Genomic DNA, 24,097 nt, shown 5'->3' on the forward strand with positions numbered 1-24,097 from the left:
AAGTGCTCTGCTCATGCGCGAGACTGGTGGGCAGTGGTGTTCACGTGCACGGCATCCTTCCTGAGTTTTCAGCTCTGCTTGCTCTGCAAGCTGCTCTCTGTGGGCCGAGAGGAGTGTGCAAACCTCCACACAGAACTGTGGGTCTGCCTGTTTCTCCCCGTGGCTCTGTCCGCTTTCTACTTCATGTATTTCTGAGCCCTGTTGGGATCCTTGCATCTTTCTGAAGAAATGCCTGTTTTCTCCTTGGACAATGTCTTTCCTGCTGCCTGGTAACCCTCCCTAACATACCCACTCCAGCCTTCTCCCCCCGTGGTAAACAATTTATTCTTCTACCTTTGTTGCTTTCGGGGGGAGAAGCACAGACGTACTGTTTACAGAGATGAAGAAAATTCACAATGGCTAATACGTTTGTGAGGCAAGCTCACCGAAGCAAAGCAGCTGATAGCAGAACAAAATAAAGTAGGGCGGTGGGGGGGAGCCTTCCTTCTGAAAAAGCCTGGGGAAAAATGAGCCAGTTACCTCGAGCATCTTCAGTGAGATGAGCAAAACCACCCAGGTTGGGTCTCGAGGACACGGACATTCAGACAGACAGATCAGCTCACACCCCTGGTGAGGTCTGTCAGCCAGTCCGCCGAAACGCGTTTCACCGGGGTCGTGCCCGGAGTCCTTGCTGCTGCCTGAGGTTCCTTGGCTCCTGTGTGCCTCTGTGTCTGAGCCCCAGCCCCCCAGACCCCAGCCCCACAGTGATCTGAGCGGAGCCACAGCCGCCTCTGCCCGGCTGCTCCCTGCGGAGCGAGGGCCGTGGCTCCAGCTGTGTTTGGACTGGAGTTAACACAGGGTCTCTTTTTCCAGCCTTTTACTAGTGCCGATGCGTTTGTGTGTGTTTGGGGACGGTTCCCATGCATGGGCGTGCCAACGGTGAGCCCTCTGTGGCGGTGTAAGGTGGGGTTGCTGCTGCCCCCCCGCCCCCAGTGTATCACAGCACTGCCACGGGGCGTTGGGCTTTTCCAAGTTCACCGGGGACCCTGCAGTTGTGGGTGTCACATGGAGATTCTCGCCCTGTGGGGAGGGTGCGCTGCTTGTGAACGGCAGGTGTCTGTGTGTGTCTCTGGGCTTTTATTGCATGGAGTAAAAACCTTCACAAAAAGGTGGACCCACCCCTGCTGCCCCACCTTCACCTGCCTGAGGGCCTTTGCCTGGCTCTTGTCCCGAGGGCTCCCTGCTGGGCATCGAGACCAAATCATGACTGCTGCTGGTCCCTGGGTGTCCCTCCTTCCATTGCCTGTCCAGGGCGATGGTCCTCCTCAGCCCAGCCTGTGCACCCCTGCTCTGGAGGAGGGCCTTTCCTCAGAGGATCACCCTATAGTCTCGGCATCCCAGCCCCTCAGTTCCTGTGCCCACTCCCTGCCAGAACATGGGTCACATATTATGAGAACCAAGGTCACAAAAATGGCCCACTGCCCAAAGCTCTGGGAGGGAGGCCCCAGGGTCTGTAAATGGCATGGGTGCTGAGCCCTCACTCAGTCCGGACAACAGCCGCTTCCGGGCCCCCAGCCTTGCATCAGCACCGCAGCACCGCACGCTGCTCCTGTGAATGCTGGGGACAGCAATGGAGTGAGGGCAGGCCAGGGCATCCCAGGTTAGTCTCTCTGTCCTGGAGCTCAGCTCCTGAGTCAGATGAGCTCTTCTGTCAGAAAACTGGTTAGGACACGCCTCCTTCCACCCCCCATGGCATTTCTAAAAAGCTTCCCTCAAAGTCAGGCCTGGGAGATGCTCTGGGATCAGAAGTTCACTTAACTCTGGCAAAGCTGCATTCCACGTCTCCTTAGAGCTGTCCGGTGACATCAGCACACTGAAGGCTCTGATACGTCCTGCAGCAAGGAAACTGGTATAACGTGGGTTGCCAAGTGAACATCTGTGGACAGCACACTGAACGAATGGCTGAAACTACTGTATTATGGCCCCTTCTGGGATAAGATGGGGCAAGTCACTCAAAAGGCTACTCTGCCTCACATCCCCATTTGCACCTCCCTCTCCGAGTCCCTCCCAGACTTGCCAGTTAGAAGTGAGGTGCAGCAAAGCTAAGTGACTTGACTTTTGCTGCCTGCTGAGTCATGGCCTTGGCAGTTTTGGCCGGTGGTGGAGTCAGATGATGGCCATTGGCAGGCTGGGACATCTCTCCCTTTGCCTAGCGAGGCCTCAGTGGGTCTGCTTGTGTCTCCCGGTGAGGGCTGGTGAGCAGTGGGGGGAGCATTTTCCTGGGGGGAGCTGGCAGCTGAATCCCTGGAAGCACCAAGGGCTGAGTGGAGGGAGCAAGGGGGATTGTAGGAGCCATCCTAGCAGCAGCAGCGAGGGGTGCAGGGTGTGTGGGGGCAGCTGCACACAGGGGCCATGGCCCCACACTGCCCCTCTTGGGGTTATGACCCCAGCCTGCCGGGCCCTGGCTTCCCTCTTTTCAGATGGGGCTTTTAATGCCTATGTTAAAGGTCAAGTGAGTTGACTCCCTTAAGCACGGAGAACTACGAAACCATGTAAAATAAAAATACGAGAACATGTATCTCCCTGGAGAATGTCGACAGCCTCCCCTCGGTGGGGTCTATCAGTGACAGCTCAGCTTCTCCCTGATTGGGGCAGAGGCAGGCAGTAAGGAGCTGGGTTAACGGCCCGCTGCCATGTGCGGAGTGCTGAGTGCGGTTTCATTCCCGGGAGCCTCGCCCACAGAGAGCCTGTGGTCCAGATTCTGCCCACTCTGCAAAACTATGAGCACTCTGGTTTCTAGGCCGGGTGATGGCTGTGGCCATGGACCATGGCAGAAGCGTGTCCCAGGAAGCCCCCAGCCTCCCCCAGCTGTCCAGTCCCACAGGGGTGAGGGGAGCTGCAGCACCTCTGGTCTCACCCCTTCGGGGCCACGTTATTTAAGGGCCCTTCCTCCAAAAAACAAAACAAAACATAAAAATTGTATTTTATGGTAGCATCGGTTTAAAGACAAATAGATTAATACTATGTATTAAAACATTTTCTTTGACCTGAAGTTTCACTTTTTCTTCTGACTTCCCTTTGCTCTAAGCTCCACTTACTCGTCTATAACATGGGGACAATTTGAATCCCTCCCCCTGGCTAATGCACAGCACGGGCCTGACAGATGGCACTGTGATGACTGGGCACCTGGCCAGTGCGGGCCGAGCCCCGTGACACAATGCCATGGCAGTCTGGAACACACATTCCGTCGTGCTGGACAAGAAACCTGGCCCTGGTCTGACCCTCCCACACACGAGTACTGAGACCCAGTGATGACCTCTGGCCTGCTACTGTGTCCCCACAACTTCATTCCTGGCTGCAGGAGGCTTTGAAATGATCTCACATCTCACATCAAGCCCGATGAAAGACGTTACTTTAATGTGGCACAGACAGGATCTCGTCTTCCACTGGAAGCCTTCAGTAATTATCCCAATAAAGGCTTGGAGGGACAGGTGGCTAGAATGTGATCAGTCACAAGCCTTTTGATAAACACAAACGTGCCCTCGGTGACTTGAGGCTCAGTCAATGGTGCAGGTAGGCTAGGAAAGAAAACCCAGCTCCCCTTTTCCTGACACAGGTGCTCCCAGGTATCCGAGTCCTGCTCTGGCCTGGGTTACAGAGCCACTCGTCTCTGGCGTACCTGGCTAGTACTGATGGACTCTTGGAGGCCCTAGAAGGACAGCAGTGATGACCTCTGTGGCTCTGTGGGCCTGCCTGTGGAAATGGCCTGAGCACCTGCCCCCATGGCCCTCCTGTGTCGCTGGCTATGCCCAGCCCAGCAAGGACTCCTGCTCTTCCAGGCGGCCACAGGCTGCGTCTTTCCTGCCACTCCTGGCTACAGCTGGCTTGGCTCCAGTCCTTCTAGGACTGTGGGGGCCCCTGCCTAGTGCCTGGGAGCTGCATCCTGACACCTCCCCTTACCCAACCCCAGGATGCTGGGTGCTTCATGCTCTCACCTCCTTCGGGTGTCTTCCCAAGTGCCACTCCCTTTTCTACCTAAAAATAGCCCCCCTCCCCGCTTCATGCTCTACCACCAGGTGTCCCGTGCATTGGGCCAGTGTGGAGCCCCCTCGTCAATCCCGATCCCTGGCCCCAGGCCAAGGTGAGCACCTGGGGCAGGCAGGGAGCTGTCTCCTTTCTGACCCCTCTCACTACCCCCATGCAGAGCTCAGGGCCTCCAGTGGGGTAGCCCGGGGCCACATGGTCCCTAATGACCTCTCCCAGCCCCAGCCCAGGAGTGTTATGCTGCCAGCCAGGAACGCGCGTGCGCGGCCTCAGTGCCGCCCCAGTGAGCTTGAAGCGGCAAAGACGGCGTCTGCGGCGGTGACGGGGCCTACCCGGCCCCAAGAGGTCCGGTCACAGCGGGCCACGGTGCTCAGGAGGGCCAGGAGCCCCGCTCTTCCTGCCCGGGAGGAGTCCTAGACCACCACGGCCCTCGGGCACCGGCGCGCGCGGCCGGCTCCCACCGCCCTGCCGGTCACAACCAGGCAAACCTGGAGGGAGACCCTTGAGGGCGAGCGCCTTGCCCAAGGTCACACAGCAGGTCGCAGGCAGGCCGCGGCCGCCCCCTGCCAAGGTCACCGCCTCCGCGCCCGGCCATCCCGGCCTACGGCCCGGGAGTGGGGACACTAAACGACCCTTCACGCCGGCAGTGACCGAGCACCCCCGCCGCCGCCGCCAGCTTTCGCGGTCGGGTACCACGACGTCACTTCCCCCGGAAGCCGGCGCGCGCGGCGGGCGGAGCTCCGGTCCGGGGGGCGGGGCCAGGCGGTGCACGCGCCATCCGGAAGCCCGCCGCGGATGCGCGCTCCCGACAGGGCGGGATGGTGGGCGGAGTTCCGGGCGGGACGCCGAGAGGCCGCGCCCACGCACTGGTGCAGGCTCCGCCCCCCGTGCGCGCGGCGCCGCTGAGGGACAGGCTCGGCGCGGGCCGGCTGACGAGCGCGCGGCGGCGGCGGCGGCGGCGGCGGCCAACGAGCGAGGCCGGAGGGGGCGGGGCGCGGCCGCCGTTGTGTTCCGCCACTCCCGAGGCGCTTGGCTCCTCGCTGGAGGGACGCGGCCTGCGGGGCCGGCGCCTCCCGCGCTCCGCCCGTCCGGCCGTGGCCGCCGGCGCTTGGCCGCCCTCAGGTACGCGGCCCTGCGTTGGCCCGCGGGGCCCCCACCGGGTGCGCGCGCCTGCCTGTGCGTGCGCGCCCGCGTTCGTGCGCGCGCAGAGCGCGCGCGGGGCCGCGCATGAACTCGGGCCGGCGGTCCCCGCTGCTGTCAGCGCTGAGAGCCCGGCCCGCGCGGCCCGGTGCTTTCCCACATCCGCGTCGGCGCCGAGCGCTTTCGCGGCTGAACTCGGAGAGCGGGGCGGGCGGGGCGCTGGGGGCGCGGGGACTCCGGGGCTCGCGACCCGGCGTTGGGTCTCCTGGCCCCGCCGGAGGCAGGGGCCGCGTCCGCGGGGACCCCGGTGCCGGGGCGCGGGGCTGTCGTTCCGTAGCGAGAGCGGGCGAGAAGCCGGACGGGCCAGCCGGCGAAGCCCGGGGAGGCCGGCCTTTGGTGCCCGCCGGCAGCTGTGCGCCCTTCCGCTGCGACCGAGGGGGCGCCCGGGTGGGCGCGGCGCTTCTGCCTGCAGGGCCGGGGCTCTGGGCTAGACGGGGTGCATGTGTCCCGGGGCGTCCCCCACCTGACGGACGGTCCCCTTCCGACACGGAGAGCTGAGTGTAGAGCGGTCTCCGAGCGCCGGGAGCTGCGGACGATGGGTTAGTCGGGCCTCCCAGCAATGGGCTTCTTTCACGACGTCGAAGAAGTTGTAGCCGCTGCGTCCGACAGCCCTCGGGGGGCGCGCACGGTGTCGACGGTGCCCCGAGGACAGCAGGTCCGAGAAGGGAAGCGACAGCTCCCTGGAATAGCGGGAAAGCCAGGAGCCGTTAGACACACGGGCTCCACGGAGCTGGGTTCGTGTGTGCGGGAGTCGACCGCGGTGCTTTGAGACAGCCCTGCCTGCAGCCCTGCTGTTACTGTCCCTCCTCGGGCATCTCCCCCGTCTGCGGCCTTGTCCCCTCCGCAGGCCCCTCTGTGCTGTGGGCAGCGGCCGCGCAGCGTGGAGCGTGGTTCTGCAGCTCAGGCCGTCTGCTGCGCTCTGCGGCTGCACCGGGAGGTCACACATACTGCGGTGGCCGTCTGCAGTGTCAGTGGGAGCTCTCCTAACGGTTCTGCCTTGACTTAGGTTGGATTTGGGCGCCATAGGAAAGAGAGCAGTTCTGATTGCCACTGCAGGTATAGAGTGGAGAAAACACCGAAGTTATTGTCACTTAAATTTTAAGCGGATGTATGGGGACCTTGCCTAGTTACACACGTTGCTCACTCGCACTTACGTGTGCAGTGACAGGCATTTTTTTACTGGTACACAGAAGATCCAAGAGAACACAGATGTTTTTCACAGGTGCCTTGGAAACATTCGAAACGAGCTTTTAAAAAATTATTTTTGTAAAAGATTTTATTTATTTGAGAGCGAGCTTGGGAGAGAGCAAGCACGAGCTGGGGGGAGCAGCAGAGGCAGAGGGAGAAGCAGACTCCCCGCTGAGCACTGAACCCCACACGGAGCTCCATCCCACCACCCCAGGATCCCGACCCCAGCCAAAGGCAGATGCCCAACCGAATGAGCCAACCAGGCACCCACAAACCTTTTTTTTTAAAAAGCAGATTGAGGGTACTTGGGTGGCTCAGTCATTGGGCGTCTGCCTTCGGCTCGGGTTGTGGTCCCAGCATCTTGGGATCAAGCCCCGCATTGGGCTCCCTGCTCGGTGGGAAGCCTGCTTCTCCCTCTCCCTCTCCCCCTGCTTGTGTTCCCTCTCTCACTGCCTTTCCGTCTATCAAATAAATAGATAAAATCTTAAAAAATAAAAGAAAATATTTTTAGTTAATAGATAATTAAAAAAATAAAAACCAAATTGAAATTTTTATAGAAACCCCTTTGGCTTTTTCTGTAGTAATATTTCTCGAAGGAAAGTTGACTCTCACAATCTTTTGAGCATCTGTTATGAGTGGCCATCATTTTAAATGTGTCCCAGGACCTGGCATTTTCACTTGTGTTACATCATTTGATTCCTTGTGGTTTCGTGAAGTGTGTGGTTCTTTACTGTTTTCAGTGCGGGAAGGTAGGCCCAGGGAGGTGCGGTCCCCTGCTTGGGAGAGCCCAGTGGGGCTGAACCCGGGCTTCCTTCCAGCCCACCAGAGCCCGCCTCACGTCCTTCCTCTCAGAATGAAGTTACTTCCTGCAGGCTTTCTTCGATAGCAGTCGAAGGAACAACGATAATCTATTTTAAGATGTGAGTTTCTTTTTTGTTGGCTTGCAGGGGTATCCCCTCAGACGTGGTTTCTGTGCACCTTTAGATGTAATTATTTATTTGAGGGAGGGGAGCGCAAGGGGGGAGGGGCAGAGGGAGAGAATCCCAAGCTGACTCCGTGCTGAGCGCGGAGCCCACTGCTGGACTGGATCTCATGACCCTGAGATCATGACCCGAGCCGAAACCAGGAGAGTGACGCTCAACCGACTGAGCCCCCCAGGCGCCCCTTCTGTGCACTTTTAAATTCCACGTGTGGCTGTCCAAACCCTCCAGTCGCAGGTGTTAATATTAGCATGATGTTGGTTCATTAGGACGGATGACGTTTGTCTTTTTGTTTTGAAGTCTTTTCAGAAAGATGGCGTGTGGGTCCGTAGCACCAGCTTTGTGGCGCCAATATAGGGCTTTGCCTTAGGCTTTTCCAGGAACTGCCGAATAGGGCACGAAGCGTGCCCTGTTGAAGAAGGTACTGGACCCCTCAGTTGGAGCTGTACCCCAGGCGCCACCAAATGAAAACAGTTGAGCGATTTTGGCGGTCTGCAGTAGCTTCCCCTGTGTGGCTTACCCTGGCGTGTACCCCGGCGTGTGAGCGCGAGGACGTGGCCCCTTCCCCTTTGTCCCCAGCCTCTGTGTGATGCGGGAGTGATACCGAGGCCTGGCTGCATCAGCGCGAGAGGGACGTTTGGCTCTGTTTGGCTTTGTTAAGTGTTGCTGCTTTAGTTGTTTGGCACAATTACCAAAGCCTCCAAAATTAGTGGCTTTGAACAGCAGTAACCACTTATTATTGTTCATGGTTTCAGGGTTTCCAGAATTCCCAAGCAGCTGGTCTGGCAGTCTTTGCTGGGGAGGAGGTGGGTCTTGGGCCGGTTGGTCTGATGGGGGTTAGGGGCTGGAGCGTCTCCTCCCAGGCATCCTCACTCTGCCTCTGGTACCTGGGCTGGGAAGGCTTGAGCAGCAGGGGCCCCTGGGCTCTCGGTTTCCCCGAGCGCAGCGGTTTTGGGGTGTGTCTTGCAAGAGAGCCAGGCAGTTGTAGGGCCTCTCCCACTTGAGTCTTGGAAGTCACCATTCAAGGGGCAGTTGAAGCCGGCCTTGTTACGGGAGCTGTGCCAAGGAATCTGCAGTCATGTGCTCAGACCAGCACGTTACTGAGGGCTGGTTAATAACTCATGTCTAGCCAGACCATGTTGTTGCCCACGTGCTCTTTGAAAGACAGCCCTGAGACCTGGCCTCGGTTCTCCCGTGTAAGTAGTGTGCTCGTGCATCTGGAATGCACTCGGTCTAACGGTGTTGCTGGGCTGGCTTGCTGGTGTTTTCCATGAAAACCACCCTAGGCACCTGGTGGTTCTGAGCTGTGAAATGGGCCCGGCTCTGGCCTTCCATTCCTGGGGACCCTTTCTGTGACTGGGGACACTTGTTGACCACGTGCTCTGGGGTACAGCAGACTGAAGGCTACTTGGAGCTGTTCTCCCATTTCGTGCTCCGGAAACCAGCATGGAGGAGCCGGGATAGCTCGCCCAGGACCCAGATTTGAGCTCAGGGGTCTGACTTGCTGCCAGTGAAAGGGATCCGGTGGATACCAGCCAGGCTTCCACCTGGGACTCAGGAGGCAGAGAGGCCGCGTGCAGAGCGGACTTGATCCCTCACCAGGCTCCTGCCACTGTGGCGCCTGCTTGTCTCCGCAGGTCCCTCGGCTTAGTTAATCTATAAATGTTTTTAAAGATTTTATTTATTTATTTGAAGGAGAGGGAGAGAGTGTGAGCATGAGCGGGGGAGGGGTGGAGGGAGAGAATCTCAGGCTGACTCCCCACGGAGCATAGAGCCTGACTTAGGGTTGGATCCCATGGTCCTGAGGTCATAACCTGAGCCGAAACCAGGAACTGGACGCTCATCGGACTGAGCCCCCAGGCGCCTCGCAGGTTCCTTTATCCTGCAAGTCTGTGTGTGGGACAGTGTGCTGCTCACGGCCACCCGTTAGTCCCTCTGCTGGGAGGCAGTGTGCAAGTAGGGCCCCTCGAAGCGTGGGCGGAGGGCCAAAATGACAGACACAGAGGAAGTCCCCAGCCTGAGAGCAGAGACCAGAACAGGCGGAGAGGGCCACTGGAGCAGAGATGGTCCAGTGCAGGGGCCAGGCCTGCACGGGCAGCACGCAGGGGCAGCTCGCACAGGTGCTGCGGGCCCTCCGTGGGCAGACACTGAGGGGTTCTGAGATAAAGCATGTCACTGGAAGGCTTGGAGCTTGAGGTCGGGGGCCACCTGTGGGAGCAGATCAGCAGCAGCAGAGTGGCAGAGACTGAAGGTGGGCGTGGGGCCAGCCCAGGCATCCCGCGTCAGACCACCAGCCACTCCAGAAACAGACCAGGGGACGTGGGCGGCAGGACTCCATAGTGGTGCCCGCAAATCCCGGTAGGAAGACCCCACCCCAAGTTCCCCTGCGATCTTTCTGACCCCGAGAGCCCCACAGGCATCCAGGGAGGAGGGATGGGGTGTGGGAGCCAGACCAGTGCAGTCCTGGGCCCGGCCGGGCCTGCCCCCCACACCTGAGTGGAGGCTCGGGGTCCAGAAGGGCCGATGGGTGTCCCCAGCTCTCGTACCAAATGGAGCTTGTTTGTGGAGTTTTATCCTTCTTTGAGGAGGAGTTCGTATCAGGCAGAGACTTTGCAAGAGAGGAAAGGCAGGTCGTGAACTTTGGGACCAGACTCCTCTGTGTGTCTCAACTGGGTTTCTATTTATGGGACATGATGATGGCGGTGGCCTGATGGAGCGTTCATACAGCCATTTTGGGGGGATTGGAGGTGGAAGGTGGGGAGTCTCTGGCCCTCACTGTGTTGGTTAGGGGCGGAGGGCATGCTGGGCCAGGGGTGGGGCGTCACAGAGGACTGCTTCGTGTGCCCAGAGCGCCCATGAGCCCGGACACATGTCCTCTGTCAGTCCTCGTGGTGGCTCGTGTGGGGTGGAGCCCCTATCCCTGATCCTTCCCCTCTCTGTCCCTGGGGCCGGACACTTCTCTCACCTGGCCCTGGCTTCTGGCCTGCCCGTGTCTGGTCTTGGTGCCCAGAGTCCTGGCTTTGCCCCCCGTTTCCTGGCACGTGCTGCTCAGCCTCAGTCTTGGCTCCTTCTCTGCACCCCCTGTGCGGGCCGTCCTGCTGCTGTTCCTCACTCCTGCCGCCAGCTGGCTTTGTTTTGTCTGTCTCTTGGCTTTCCCAGGGGCAGCGCACATTCCCTCAGGGCTGAGCGGCTCCGTCCCGGGCTCTTCCAGCTCTGTGACTGTGCATTATGCTTTGTGACCATGACGTTCCATCCCAATGGTTCGGTTTCTTACACAGGGAGCTGGTGCGGCATTGTGGATTGAATTGTCCCCCAAAAGATAAACCTTATTTAGAAATAGGTCTTTGCAGATGTAATTAAGATGCAAATTAAGATGAGGCTATACTGGATTAGGGTGGACCCCAGTCCAATCACCGGTGTCCTTAAAGGAGAGATGCAGAGATACAGGACACACAGAGACGGCCTCAAGAGCCTGTGGCACAGCTGCAAGCCCAGGGTACCAGGGATCACTGGCCACCCTCAGGAGTTGGGAGAGAAGCAGGGGCCCCATCTCCTGTGGGGCCCCTCAGAGGAGCCAGCCCTGCCAGCATCTTGACTGCCCACCTCTGGCCTCCAGTTCACGGCAGCCCCAGGAAGCTACTACACTTAGATTTCAGTGCACATCCAGTGGTCCCCCAAGCCGCGGCTTTGCCTCTGTGGTTTCAGTCACTCAGGGTCAGCGAGGTCCAGAAGCCGGTGATCTTCCTCCTGACTGAGGTCAGAAGGTCAGCGGTAACCTGACACTAGGTCACAATGCCCATGTCACTCTCCTCCATCATCTCACACGGGCGACTTTATTAGTTCTTATTTATTTTTCTAGAGAGTGGGGGGAGGGGCAGAGAGAGACACTCGAGCAGATCGAGCAGATTCCCCGCTGAGCACGGAGCCCCACGCGGCTGGATCTCACGACCCTGAGATCATGATCTGAGCCGAAACCAAGAGTCAGCTGCTCAACCGACTGAGCCACCCGGACACCCCTCATGATAAAATGGGCACTTTATCTCCCATCATCACAAGAAAGAGGGTGAATGCAGACGTTCTGAGAGAGAGAGAGACCACATTCACACAGTTTTTATCACAATGTAATGTTACAGTCGTTCTAGTTTATTACTATTCTTGTTAATCTCTTGTTGTGCCAACTTGTAAGTTAAACCTCGTCACACGTACGTATGCACAGGAGAAAACGTAGTATGTTTGGCCCTTGAACCACACAGGGGTTAGTGGTGCCGACCCCTGCAAGAGTCGAAAATCCATGTAGAGTTAGGACCCCCCAAAATTTACCTGCTTATAGCCTCCTGTCGACCGAAGTCTTACTGATGACATGAACAGTTTATTAATACCCACTTTGTGTGTTCTACGTATCATATGCTGTATTCTTGCGATCAAGGAAGCTAGGGGAAAGGAAATGCTGTTGAAGTCGTAAGGAAGAGACATTTGCAGTGCTATCCTGTGTTTATGTGGGCCCGCACAGTTCAAACCGTGGTGTTCGGGGGTTGATAGTATCTGTAGGTTTCAGTACCGTCTGTGGTTTCAGGCGTTTCGGGGGGCCTTGGTGTCCCCTGTGGGTGCAGGGCACTGCCGTGTGAATACCCGGTGTTGTGCGTTTCTTCTCGGAGGAGGTGGAAGCGTTGCCTGCCCGGCACCCCTGCCCCATCTCCGTGGCTTCTGGAAAGTGCCGCCAGCTGCCCGGTGTAGTCTTTTCCACATGCTGGTTTTCCTGCTGCTTTCGCACCACAGGTGTGCTCTGCTCCAGGCCGTGGCCCTCCACTCACCAAGGCCATGCCGGCCGGCCCTCGCATCTGGACACAGCACACTTTGTTTTATTTTGCTCTCTCGAATCTCTGTTGTGAGTTGTGACGGAGTGTGGCATGCCACGTTTGATGGTGTTGTGTCCTGTGTGGGCCGCGGCCCGTGCTCCCGTCTGACAGATGCGCAGCCCGAACAGGAACGTCTGGGGACCGTGTGCCGGGCGATGCTGGCGTCCGGTCTGTGGAGCTCGTTCCGTTTTTCATGCGCGTGCCCTGGAGCCCACTCTCTGACTGGGTCAGGAGTTGGGGGAGGTCATCATGTCTTCTCTGTCCCCTCCGGGCTGGCCCACACCCCACTATTGTGTTTCGTTCCCCCGCACTGGGAGAACACTGACCAGTTCCTTCAAGCACTTCACCTCACCTGGCTCTGTTGGACATTCCTCAGTCTAGGCGGAGCCCCTGGGTGCAGGCCACACGCTGTCAGTTGTCCTGGGGCTGCCCGCTCCGCTGCTCAGCTGCCGTCTGCCCGTCTCGCCGGAGACGTGACCAGTTCCTGCTGTGTCATTAGCAAGTTTCTCGTAGGGAGATGCTTGGACACGGTGTGAGGGTCACCCACCAGTGTGGTGTTCACGGATGACTCTTGCCTGAGCCAGCATGGGGTGTTTGTCACACGCTGACTTAGGGACAGAATCTGTCATTCCGTCTGTACTCCTTGGTCTGCACTCTGCCTGAAGGACGAGCTTCCCTCCCCTGCTTACTGATCTTTTCCAGCTGTTTACATCAGTACAGACTCGTGGGTTCTTTATTCTGTGGAGCAAAACAGTCACCTCATGGGAGCCCTGACCCCATTCGCTGCACACGTCCTCTGGTGCCTTGAGATGCTCCCGCTGCATCTTGTCTGTGCCCCAGCCCTGGAAACCAGCTGTCTCTCCAAGGGACGTGTGGCCTGGTTTTCCAGTGAAATGCTAGTCACGTTATAGCTTCTTAAAGTTTTGCTGTGGCTGCTGTAATCTTTCCAGGGTCGTGCATGCCATGTGCCAGTAGGAGGATTTAACAGGAGGATGGGAGAGCCCCTGAGTGGTGGGCGTGGCGGGCGCAGGAGGCAGAGAGCAGGGCCTTGGCCGTCGTGGGTGGTTGTAATTGCAGCAGAGTTGGTTGGGCCTGAGGGGCCCTGGTAATGCCTGTGTCCTGTGAGGGAGGCTCTAAGTTGGAGCTCAGGGTGAATTTGTGGGGAGAGGCAGTGAGAGCCAGGCTAGGTTGCAGGCTTGGTGGGACCTGCCCAGGTGACCGTGGGTGAGTGGTGCAGGCGTAGGGGTGTGTCTGGCTCTGATTTGGCTCCCTGGTTCTACACGCACTTAAGTAGAGCCGCTCCCAGAGCAGAGAGATGCTCCCCTGGGAACCAGAGGGCCCTGGCCTGGGCTTCGGGGTCCCTGGCTGTGCTGGAGCAGGCGGCTCTCCCTGGCCAGGACGGTGGGAGCCCAGGAGAGCTGTTGGTGGACAGCGCTGACCGTGAGTGTGTCTCTTGGCCTGGAATAAGCCCGAGTGTGCACGGTGCGTTTGGTTGGGATGAGCTCACGGATTCCGGGGCCCTTGGTGAGCCTGTCCACACGCTCCGCTGAAGGGAGAGCCCCGTGCCGTCCCTCGGCTGCCTCGTCAGGTGCCCAAGTGCAGAGTGGTGGTGCCTCTGTCCTGCTCCCCACGCTTGCTGGGGACGCCTCCTCTTCCCTACTCTGTGAGAGGCTGGCTTTGTCTCTGCTCACACCCTGGAGAGTGCACGTGTGCGTGTGCAGGGGCTCAGGAGGGGGTGGGTCTCTCTGGCCCCTGGAAGCGTCTGTGGAAAGCCTTTCTCCTGGGGTCCACTCGTGCATTCTGCCGGCACTTCCTGTAAAGCCGAGTGCTGCTTGCACGCAGGGCTGGGATGGGGGCTGCCTGCATGGTGTGGGTGGTGTTGCTCGGGCAGACATCCTAAGGGACGCGGCCCCGGGGCGTGACTCAGTGGGGTTGAGGTGGGGCCTGTGCCTTGTGCATGGTCTGCTAGGCCCAAGGAGGCCTCTGGAAAGGGGGGGGGGGCTCAAGGCTGCTGCTGCTTAGGAGCCTGAACTCGACATTTTGGAGGTCCTGTCACTGCTCTCATTTTTTTTTTTTAAAGATTTTATTTATTTATTCGACAGAGATAGAGACAGCCAGCGAGAGAGGGAACACAAGCAGGGGGAGTGGGAGAGGAAGAAGCAGGCTCATAGTGGAGGAGCCTGATGTGGGGCTCGATCCCAGAACGCCGCGATCACGCCCTGAGCCGAAGGCAGACACTTAACCACTGTGCCACCCAGGCGCCCCTCTGCTCTCATTTTTTAATTTCTGAGAGCTCTTATTTTTCTTTAAATATTTCCTTTTAAGAGTATTCTGATCTTATTTCGTGGACCAGGTGTCTTCTCCCTCTGAGGGCGGGACCGATGCTCTTTCCTCTGGGTGTCTGGGGCCCTCCTGTCTGGCCGGCTCTCTCCGTGGCTTCCGAGGCAGGCGGGCCTGCTCCCGCTCAGCAGCGGACCGCTAAGAAGGGTGGAAGCCACGGATAGCGGGTCGGTGGCGGGCTGCCCCGGGGCTCAGGGCCCTCCCCCGCCAGTGTCTGTGGGCAGCCAGGTCCCAGGTACAGCATGAGCGCCCACTCCTGGGCATGGAGGGCTCCGTGCCCCCTCCAGGCTGCCCCTGCAACCCCCCAGCAGAGGGGCCTGGGGCCGGGATCTGCACCCCCTGTGCCCTCCCATGTCGGGCCAGCTGGATGGACTGGGGGAGGGGTGTGTAACCGCTGCAGACGGCGGGGGGCAGTGGCGCGTGGGGGTTCAGTAGTTCACACCCAGCTGTTTCTTGGGTGTAGGATGTGGCTTCGTGCCCCTCTCCAGCTTCCCCATTGCAGCCGTCTCCTGCTGTCTGCTCTGCCCGCTGCGGGGTGGTGGGTGGGGTGGCCTTCTCTGCTGCTTCAGTCGGGGCTCCGGGAGGACTGGATCTCAGGTGTGCGCTTCACCTGCCGTCCTTCAGCCGGAGCGCTGCTTCTAGCACGGTTTCCCGGAGGCCCCTGCTGTAGTCGTAAAGTAGGCGGCTCTTCATCAGGCGGAGGTAACAGATACATTCTGCATACAAAGTCCTCCGCATGTGACAGAACACTGACCCGGTGGTTCTGCATGTACTCACTTCTTTCTCTTTACCACAAACACAGACACAGAGTTCTGAAGAGTCCTCAGAAATGGATCGCTCCTCTGTAAAGCGGAAGTCCCCCTTGAGGGTCCGCTCAGACCCAGCAGCGGCCCAGGCCTCCTGAAGCCTGCTGTTCTGCACCCCGGTGCCCATCGGTACAGACGGAGGACACGGGTCCCAACCATGGTCACACTGATCACTGAGAAGCTGCAGAGCCAGAGCCTGGATGACCTTGCCCGCAAGAGCTGTGACGCCGGCCCGGTGAGCTGGCCGCGGCGGCAACAGGCAGGACCCCGTCCCCACCAAGGGTCTGGGGGAGACTGCCCGGGTGGACCGAGGACTTGCGGCCAAGGTCTGCGGGGATGTGGCGGGAGGAGGGCTGGAGGGGGCTGTGTCCCAGGGCCATGCCGTGCACACGCAGCCCCCATGTCTCCTCAGCGCCCTGATGAAGGGCTTCTAGCATCATTAAAACCCAGTTTTAACGACTGTCCAGCCGACTCCTAGAAGTGCGCCAATCCCGAGTGTGCAGCGTGTGGATTTGCACGCCCGCTCAACGTCTCTCTGAGCGAGCAGCGCCCTCCCGATGCCCCACGTGCTGGTGCCATCCCTCCTGACGGAGCCTCTGTCTTGAGTGGTCTCCACAGCTTGGTCATCTGGCTTTGAAGTTTCTCCAGGGTTATGTTAACGTGACTGTCCCGGTTTGACTGTGGGTCTGGATGGGGGTGGCTGAGTGTGCAGCCCCCGTGCGGTGCTTGGAGGCCTCCTGAGTGGCCTCACCTACACCAGGCACCCCGAGAGGTGTCGGTGCAGCACCGCCGCGAGTCAGGGTCCCCAGAGGCGGCGGGAGCTGTGATTCCGGGCCTTTGTTCTGGGCTCGCGGCCCACTGTCTCAGCGGTAGTTTTGAGGTTCTGAGGCTACAGATAGTAGTGCAGCGGACAAGAGGTGGGCCTGTGTCTGCAGCCCAGGGGCTTTTGTGGAGCGCTGCTGTCCGGCCTTAAGCTGGGAGCCCTGATGGGATTCCAGCAGCAGGCACACTGTGTGCCCGTTCCCATCTTCACTTGTGCTCGGGCAGCGGAAACCGCTTTCTGGAGACTAACTGAGACCGAGGCCATAGCACAGCACGCATGGGATCAGATGGCCACATGCCCTTTCCAAGGTGTGGCCGGGAGCTGGCAGCCAGGTGCTGTGTGGCTTTGCTGGGGAGACGGGCTAAGGATCGGGCCTGCAGGGCCCCCGTGGAGGAGCGGACACAGCCGGCCCTAACATGTTTAGGGAACACGCTGCCCCTCTGACAGAGAGAAAGACCCCTGTGAGCACCCTGCACAGGAAGAGTGACCACACGGTTAGCCCGCCCTCCCTCCCGCCTCTGCTGGCCATGCCTGCAGCACCGTGTTCCGTTCTGTTGCCGTTGGGGTGATTTGTTTCTTTTGTCGAGACTTAGGGTTTTGAAAAGATAGCCTGTTAACATGGTAGGTTTTTCTTCCTGAAATGGGAGAACAGAACTTTCCTGTCCCCAGTCTTCATCTTGAATTTTAAGAGGTGGCATTTTGCTGTTGGAAGCAGGGTTCTGGTGCTCATGGTGGAGCGAACTGTGCCACGGGGAGGCCGCTGTGGGGTCGGGGCGGTGCGCTCTGGGTCAGCGGGGCCCACACCTGTCTATGACGGCAAGACAAATCCTGCCTATGATTCCTCCTGCTGTGATGCGAATAGATTTCCTTTGTGTGAATTCTCAACATGTTTGGAAGAGAATTCCCTCATTACCAGTAGGCATTTCGCCGACTTCCTGAGGGGCTTGTCCCTGCACGGTGTCTGCGGTTTGACTGCGGACGCTTTGTTTATAGAAACCTGCTGTTTCTAACTGTTGGCTTTTTAAAAATGAGGTGTAATTTACATGCAGCGAAAGGCACAGATGTCCTGTCTTTTCGAGCAAGAAGTCTGTCGTCTGTCACCCATTTGATGTTGGGCTTTTAGTTGACGTGGGTCTCTGATGTCACTTTGTAGTAAGGATGGTGCGGTCAGCTCTGCGGAAGAACTTGGAATCTGCGTCCCTGGGGGTCAGCGGGTGACCTGCGAGCCAGCTCTCCCGCTCTACCTGCACGTGTCTCAGCGCACGCTGCTTTTAACATTCGCGGAAAGAAGTCAGCAGTTTAAAAAGCAATTTGTTGTATAAGAATAGATATGGAGGGGCGCCTGGGTGGTACAGTGGTTAAGCGTCTGCCTTCGGCTCAGGGTGTGATCCCGGCGTTATGGGATCGAGCCCCACATCAGGCTCTTCCGCTGTGGGCCTGCTTCTTCCTCTCCCACTCCCCCTGCTTGTGTTCCCTCTCTTGCTGGCTGTCTATCTCTGTTGAATAAATAAATAAAATCTTTAAAAAAAAAAAAGAATAGATATGGAAGTTTTCAAAGGTAACTGACGTTAGTATTTCTATGGCAAAATCTGGATGTGTGTCAGAGTAGAGCATTAAAGACTTGAGGTCGGCGCCGTCAGCCCCTGGTCCCTTGTTCTGTCTGTGCCTTCACCCACGCCCCTCCTGCGGCTGTCTTACAGCAAGTTCTAGACGGTTTTCCTCGGGATATTTCCACGTATGTCTCTACAGATGTCTCTTCAGGTGTCCCCTCTCTCCGGCGTGCTGTGTAGACTGTTGGTCAGAGCCGGGCTGCCCTGTGTGGCAGCCTCTAGTCCCATGTGGCTTTTAAAATTGAAATTCAAGTTAATTAAAATTAAACACAATTAGAGTGCTATTTTTCATTTGCACTAGACGCACGTCAGGTGCCCCCGTGTCTTGGTGTGGCCAGTGGCTGCCATAGTGGGCGGTGCAGATGGCTGGCCCTCATCCCGGGAGGTTTTCCGGGACGGCACTGCCAGGCGTGGTCAGACTCCCGTTGGTCAGACAGACTGCGTTCTGTCTGTCCGTTTGTCTGTTGGTGAACATTGGGTTGTTTGTACTTGTCAGCTGTTATCAGTAACGGTGCCGTAAATGTTTGTGTACAGGTTTTGATGGGACAGACGTCTCATTTCTCTTGGGTGTACATGCAGGAGCGGAGCTTCTGGGTTGTGTTGTAACTCTGTTTAACCTTCTGAGAAACCGAGCCGTTTTCCACAGCGGCTACACCACTGTACAACCTGCCAGCGGGCGGGAGGGTCCTGATTTCTCCTCATCCTCCTTAACACCTGCAATCATCCGTCTTTTTGATCGGAGCCGCCCTAAGAGGTGCTGTCGCCTCCTTGTGGGTTTGATCTGTGCTTCCCTCCTGACTCATGATGTTGAGCAGTTTTCTCGTGCCCCCTGGCCATCGGTGTATCTTCTTTGAAGAAATACGTTTTCAAGTCCTTTGCCCATTGAAAAGTTGGGTTGCCTGTCTTTTTATTTTTGAGTTTTTAGAATTCTTTATATATTCTGATCCCTAATCAGATAAGTGATTTGAAAAAACGTTTTTCTGTTCTGTGGGTATCTTTCTTAATAGTGTCCTCTGAAACACAAAAGCTTTTATTTCATCAAAGTCCAGCTGATCTCTTTTTCCTCTTGTTGCCTGTGCTTTTAGTGTCATATCTAAGAATCCAAGGTCATGAAGATTTACTCTTACATTTCCCCCTAAAGTTTTATAGTTTTAGCTCTTACCTTTAGGTCTTTGATCCCTTTTGAGCTACTTTTAGTGTGTGGTGTGAGGTAGGGGTCCGACTTCTTTCTTTTGTGTGTGGACCCCAGTTGTCCCAGTGCTGTATGTTGCAAAGACTCTTCTTTGCCCTTGAGTGGTCTTTGGTACCCTTGTCAAAAGTTCACATTTTTTAAAACAAAGTCTTTGAAACCTAGTGTGTACTTGATATCTACAACAGATCTCAATTTGGACACTAGTTTTACATTATAGAAATACTTGATCTGTATTTAGATTTTGTGACATTTATAGTTGAAAAAATAGGTTTCACATACTCCCGTTGTTCTGAGCAAACTGAAAGGTTTTCCAAAAATTGAATCATTAGTTTTAAAACTAAAATTCAAGATTGTTAAATGTAAATAAAATTGGAAATCGCTAAACATCTGATGCCTTTGTCTCTGTAGCCGTGTGCCACTCTGGTCACTCACGCATCTCTCCCGGAGCACCACCACGTGCCGTGTGGTGAGTGAGGAGGTGGTTGGATCAGGAGCAGGTGGTGGGAGTGGGAGGCCCAGCGGGGGCTCCTCATCCAGTCCTGAGGGGTTGATCCATTTCGAGGGTCTGTGTCCCCTGTGTGCCTTTGCTCAGTCAGCACACATGTGGGGAGCGCTCCGTGTGCCTCACCTGGCCATGCTGCACTTAGTGCCTCCTCGCGGATGTTCTGGTCGACCCCGTGTCCTCTCTGCCTCCCCCCATTCAGTGTGGCTGCCTCCTTCATGTTATGTTCCTTTCTCTCTGGCCTCAAGTGTATTCCCACTTGCTGCGAAGGCCCCTGGTCTCTTACAAAAGCCTTCTGATCACCGGGGTGAGGTCAGCACTTCCTGCTTTGCCTCTGTGAGGCTTGGGGGACATAGGCTAGTCTAACTGTGACCAAAAAGGCCTAGAGCATGTGAGTTTGTGTCCAGTTCCCACTGCCCCTTCCCCTGCCCAGACAGGACAGTGAGCGCCTTGAGAAATCAGGACTGTGTCTTCAGGCTTCTGGTACTTTCCATAGCTGGTGCACTGGGTCATGTCAGCAAATGCTGACTGTCCCAGTAAGTGTGAATGGGGGACCTGGGGCATCTCCGTCCAGGGGCACGTTCTGTGGTGATGGGAATGCTCCCCACTGTCCAAGCATGTGGCCACTTAAGGCATGTGGTTACTGAGCCCTGAGATGTGGCTGGGGTGACGGGGAGCTGAATTTGTATTTTATGTCATTGAAGTTTAAATATCAGTAGCAGCCTGTGGCTGCCGGCTGTCGTGTGGGGCCGTGCAGATGGAGAGCGAATTCAGTAACGTGAGTGCCAGCCGCTCCCTCGTGTGGACTCTGTGGCCACACCGCATTTCCTCTTCCATCTCCGTGATTTGTCATTTCAAGGATGACCTGTGCGAAGGCCGTGACCTTTGGGGAGGGGCTGTTTTCGCTCCTCATGGTGCCCTGGAGGTGCGTGCGGATGGTGTCCTGGTTCAGTGGAGGAGGAACACCCACTTAAGGGCACACCATTCGCCTGCTGAAGGATTGTGGCAGTTCTGATAAAAATCCCACTATGATACTTGTGGAACTTGGCAAGCTGACCCTACAGTTCTCACGTGAGCTGAAGCTTCTCTGGTTCATTCGTTTACAACCCGAGGCTGTGGCGGCACCATGCACTGCCCTCCCCCAGGGGCTGGTGTTCTCCTGGGAAGAGAGACACAGACGCCCTGGGACCGCAGGGGGGCCGTGTGGAGCTGCAGGGGCAGCAGAGAGGATGGAGGTGTGGTGGGGGCTGTGCACTGCAGAGGAGGGGGGGTCTTGGTGTCGGTAGGCAGTTGAAGGCCTTGGGGCCTCGGGGGGAGGATGCACAGGTAGGTGGGTGGGCAGGAGTCACTGCACGCAGCCAAGCCCATGGCCCAGCCCGCATCCCAGCCCTGCAGCCCAGCCCCGCAGCCTGCAGCCCAGCCCGCAGCCCGCAGCCCAGCCCCGCAGCCCGCAGCCCAGCCCCGCAGCCCGCAGCCCAGCCCGCAACCCAGCCCCGCAGCCCGCAGCCCAGCCCCGCAGCCCGCAGCCCAGCCTCGCAGCCCGCAGCCCAGCCCGCATCCCAGCCCCGCAGCCCACAGCCCAGCCCGCAGCCCAGCCCGCAACCCAGCCCCGCAGCCCGCAGCCCAGCCCCACAGCCCGCAGCCCAGCCTGCATCCCAGACCTGCAGCCCGCAGCCCAGCCCGCAACCCAGCCCCGCAGCCCGCAGCCCGCAGCCCAGCCCCGCAGCCCAGCCCCGCAGCCCTCAGCCCGCAGCCCAGCCCCACAGCCCAGCCCGCAACCCAGCCCTGCAGCCCGCAGCCCAGCCCGCATCCCAGCCCTGCAGCCTAGTCCCGCAGCCCGCAGCCCAGCCCGCTGAAATGCCAGCAGGATCCCATAGAACTTGTCAGGGTTCAGTGAATGTGGGAGCAGCTGCAGATGTCAGGTGAAGAGTGTGGTTTCTCAGCAAGCGGGGAGCCTAGGGAGCCCCTAGCCTGTGCTAGCGGATGGTAGAACAAGAAGGCCGTGTGGGGTGTTGAGAGTTGAGGTAGGGCGGCCAGGGCTGGACCCTTGGTGGGTGGAGAGCCGCGTGCACCTGGGGTGTCAGGCCCGTGGGGGCAGGCACCTGGGCCTCTGTTCTTGTGAGGGCGGGGCCGGAGCGGGTCAGGGTAGCAGGCCCCCTGCCCTGCACTGCAGTGGGTGGGGGCTGAGAGGGAGGGTCGCCAGCTGGGGGTGTGGGGTGGGGTGGTGGCCGGTCAGGAGGTTCAGCACCGGCGGCTGTGGTGTGGGCTGTCGCGTGCATGTGTCCAGGCTTGGATGGTGGGGAGTTTGGCTTTTCAAAGCCTTTTGTCGAAAATACATTTTTTAGGGGCACCTGGGTGGCACAGCGGTTAAGCGCCTGCCTTCGGCTCAGGGCGTGATCCTGGCGTTCTGGGATCGAGCCCCACATCAGGCTCCTCCGCTATGAGCCTGCTTCTTCCTCTCCCACTCCCCCTGCTTGTGTTCCCTCTCTCGCTGGCTGTCTGTATCTCTGTCGAATAAATAAATAAAATCTTTAAAAAAAAAAAAAAAGAAAATACATTTTTTAGTGAGGCAGCGTTTGCAGATTGGGTTTGATGTTCGGTCCGGTGCCTTTTGCCGGTTGTGCACACTGGTAGCGCTGTCACCACCACCCAGACAGGTTCTGACCTTCTCATGGCCCCACGTGGCCTTACCTGTCCCAGGTCGTCACAGAAGTGTGGCTGCACGGCTGGTACTTCTGGAGTCTGGCTTCTTTCACTGGCGGGCTCTCTCGAGGGACACCCCAGGTCAGTGGCGCTGGTGCGTCCGTCCTTTCCTCTGCGGTGCGGTCTCTGTTTTCCTGCCGGTGGACACTTGGGCTCTTCCCAGGCTGTGGCTGCTGTGACTAACACCACTGGGTGCGCGCGGTCTCCTGTGGCCAGCTCTGCCGGCGGCGCCCGGGCCTGCACCCTGGCCCGGCCACTGGTCACGCCGGTGCCGTGTCCCCCAGGCTCTGACCTCTCCCTCTCTCCCCGGATGACGAGGGACACCGCGCCTCCTGCTCTGCTCAGCGGCCAACTGTGAGCGGCTTCAGGTCTTTTGCCATTTTTCTGTTGGGTCGTGTGCCTTTTTTTTTTACTGATCTGTGGGAAATTGTTGATACATCTTCCTATGAGTCTTTGCTCGGATACGTGTTTTGCAATATTTTCTCCTGTCTTGTGGTTTGCCTCGTCATGGGTGACTTTCAATGAACAGAAATTCTAATTTCAACATAGATGGAAGCATCCTTGTGAGTGTGTTTTATACCTCACTGAAGAAATCCTTGCTGCCCTGAGTCTCGAAGATATTCTCCTGTCTTCTTCTAGAAGCATCTGTCTTACTTTAGCTTGAAGACTGCACTCTCTGTGGAGCTGAGTCTTGTGTGTGGGATGAGACCAGGCCAAGAGTGAATTTTCCTTTCTTTTTTTTTTTTTCACGTCTGAGTGGTCGACCCAGCGCCCCTTCTGGAAATGGCTGTCCTTTCTCCACCATCAGTTGGTGGGTTTCATTGCTCTCAGGTAACCCGGGAGCTGCCCCGCGTGTGCGTCCCACTCTCACTCCGGCCCCAGGTGGGGAGACCGAGGCTTACACAGAGGAGCCGGCCTGCCCCGTCAGGGATGCTCAGGGGAGCGGACTGCAGGCCGCGTGCTGCACAGGCTGTCCCTGGGCTCTGGTGGACGGCGTCATGGTGGGTGCGGTGGGGCCGGGCCTGCCTGGGTGTCAGCCTGTGGTCTCAGCGCCCCCTGGCGTCCCCAGGGCATGTTCAGAGGCAGCCTCGTCTGGTCAGGGCTCCTCAGCACGAGGCCGGCTGTACAGGACCGTCTTGGATGTGGAGGCCCATGACGCTGCCGCTGTCCTCCCACAGAGAGGCCTCGGGGCCAGCCCTTCTCTGCTCTCCAGCACAGGCGCTGTCCGCAAAACCCACGTGCTCCGGCTGCCCCACGCGTGCGCCTTCACGCTGAGCTGGAGCCTGGGTCTCCTGTGTGGGAGCCGCTGGAGCCTTTCCTTGGTGGACGGTGCCTCTGTTCAGGTTTCCTGCTGTGTGTGGGGACGGCAGCCCTGGGAGGGTGCTTGTGCCTGGTGCTCACCCGGGGGGACAGTGGCTGGCCAACCTGGCCTGGGGGGAGGGGCATGGGGGATGGGGGTGCTGGAGGGCCTTGGGGGGCACGGTGGTGGCACTCGGGGCTCTGAGAGGGGTATGGAGGGTGCTGGGGGGGGGTGCAGGTCCCTGGGGAGGGTTTGCAGCGACAGAGAGAGAGAGGTGATTCCCTGATGGTGTAAATGACCGGCTGTGTGTACTGACAGTTTCTCGGAGTTACAGAGCTGCTTCCTTGTTATGCCGCTTGACCTGGGTCTTGGGCTTGGAGAACTGCTGGTCGCCTGGTCCTCCTCTGTGCGGCCAGCCTCTCCAGCTCTGTGTGGCCGTGTTGGGTGACGTAGGCCTGGAGGGCCCAGGCAGCCATCTGTCTTTGCCCAGCCTGACTATTGATGAGTGTCTTTTTTCTGGGTCACGAAAGAACTCTGTCCCTTTATGAGAAGCAACAAGGATCTCCTAACTCTA

General features: G+C 58.2%; 1 protein-coding gene across 2 annotated transcripts in view; it reads left to right on the forward strand.

Annotated features, from left to right (window-relative positions):
* The first annotated feature begins 4,931 nt into the window (after positions 1 to 4,931).
* FAM53A (family with sequence similarity 53 member A) overlaps positions 4,932 to 24,097 on the forward strand; it is a 30,267-nt gene continuing 11,101 nt past the window's right edge. The window contains exons 1-2 of one of the 2 annotated variants that reach the window (XM_045774851.2): positions 4,932 to 5,145; positions 15,390 to 15,628. In XM_045774851.2, the coding sequence (XP_045630807.2) occupies positions 15,551 to 15,628 (78 nt within the window). In that variant the 5' untranslated portion in view covers positions 4,932 to 5,145; positions 15,390 to 15,550. Of the gene's footprint in view, positions 5,146 to 5,396; positions 15,290 to 15,389; positions 15,629 to 24,097 lie in introns of those variants that run through there. The other variant, XM_087864356.1, reaches the window with a different exon arrangement.

Source organism: Ursus americanus, chromosome 8 (assembly GCF_024610735.1).
Source record: "Ursus americanus isolate L20-20 chromosome 8, mUrsAme1.1.p, whole genome shotgun sequence".
Taxonomy (NCBI): Eukaryota; Metazoa; Chordata; class Mammalia; order Carnivora; family Ursidae; genus Ursus; species Ursus americanus.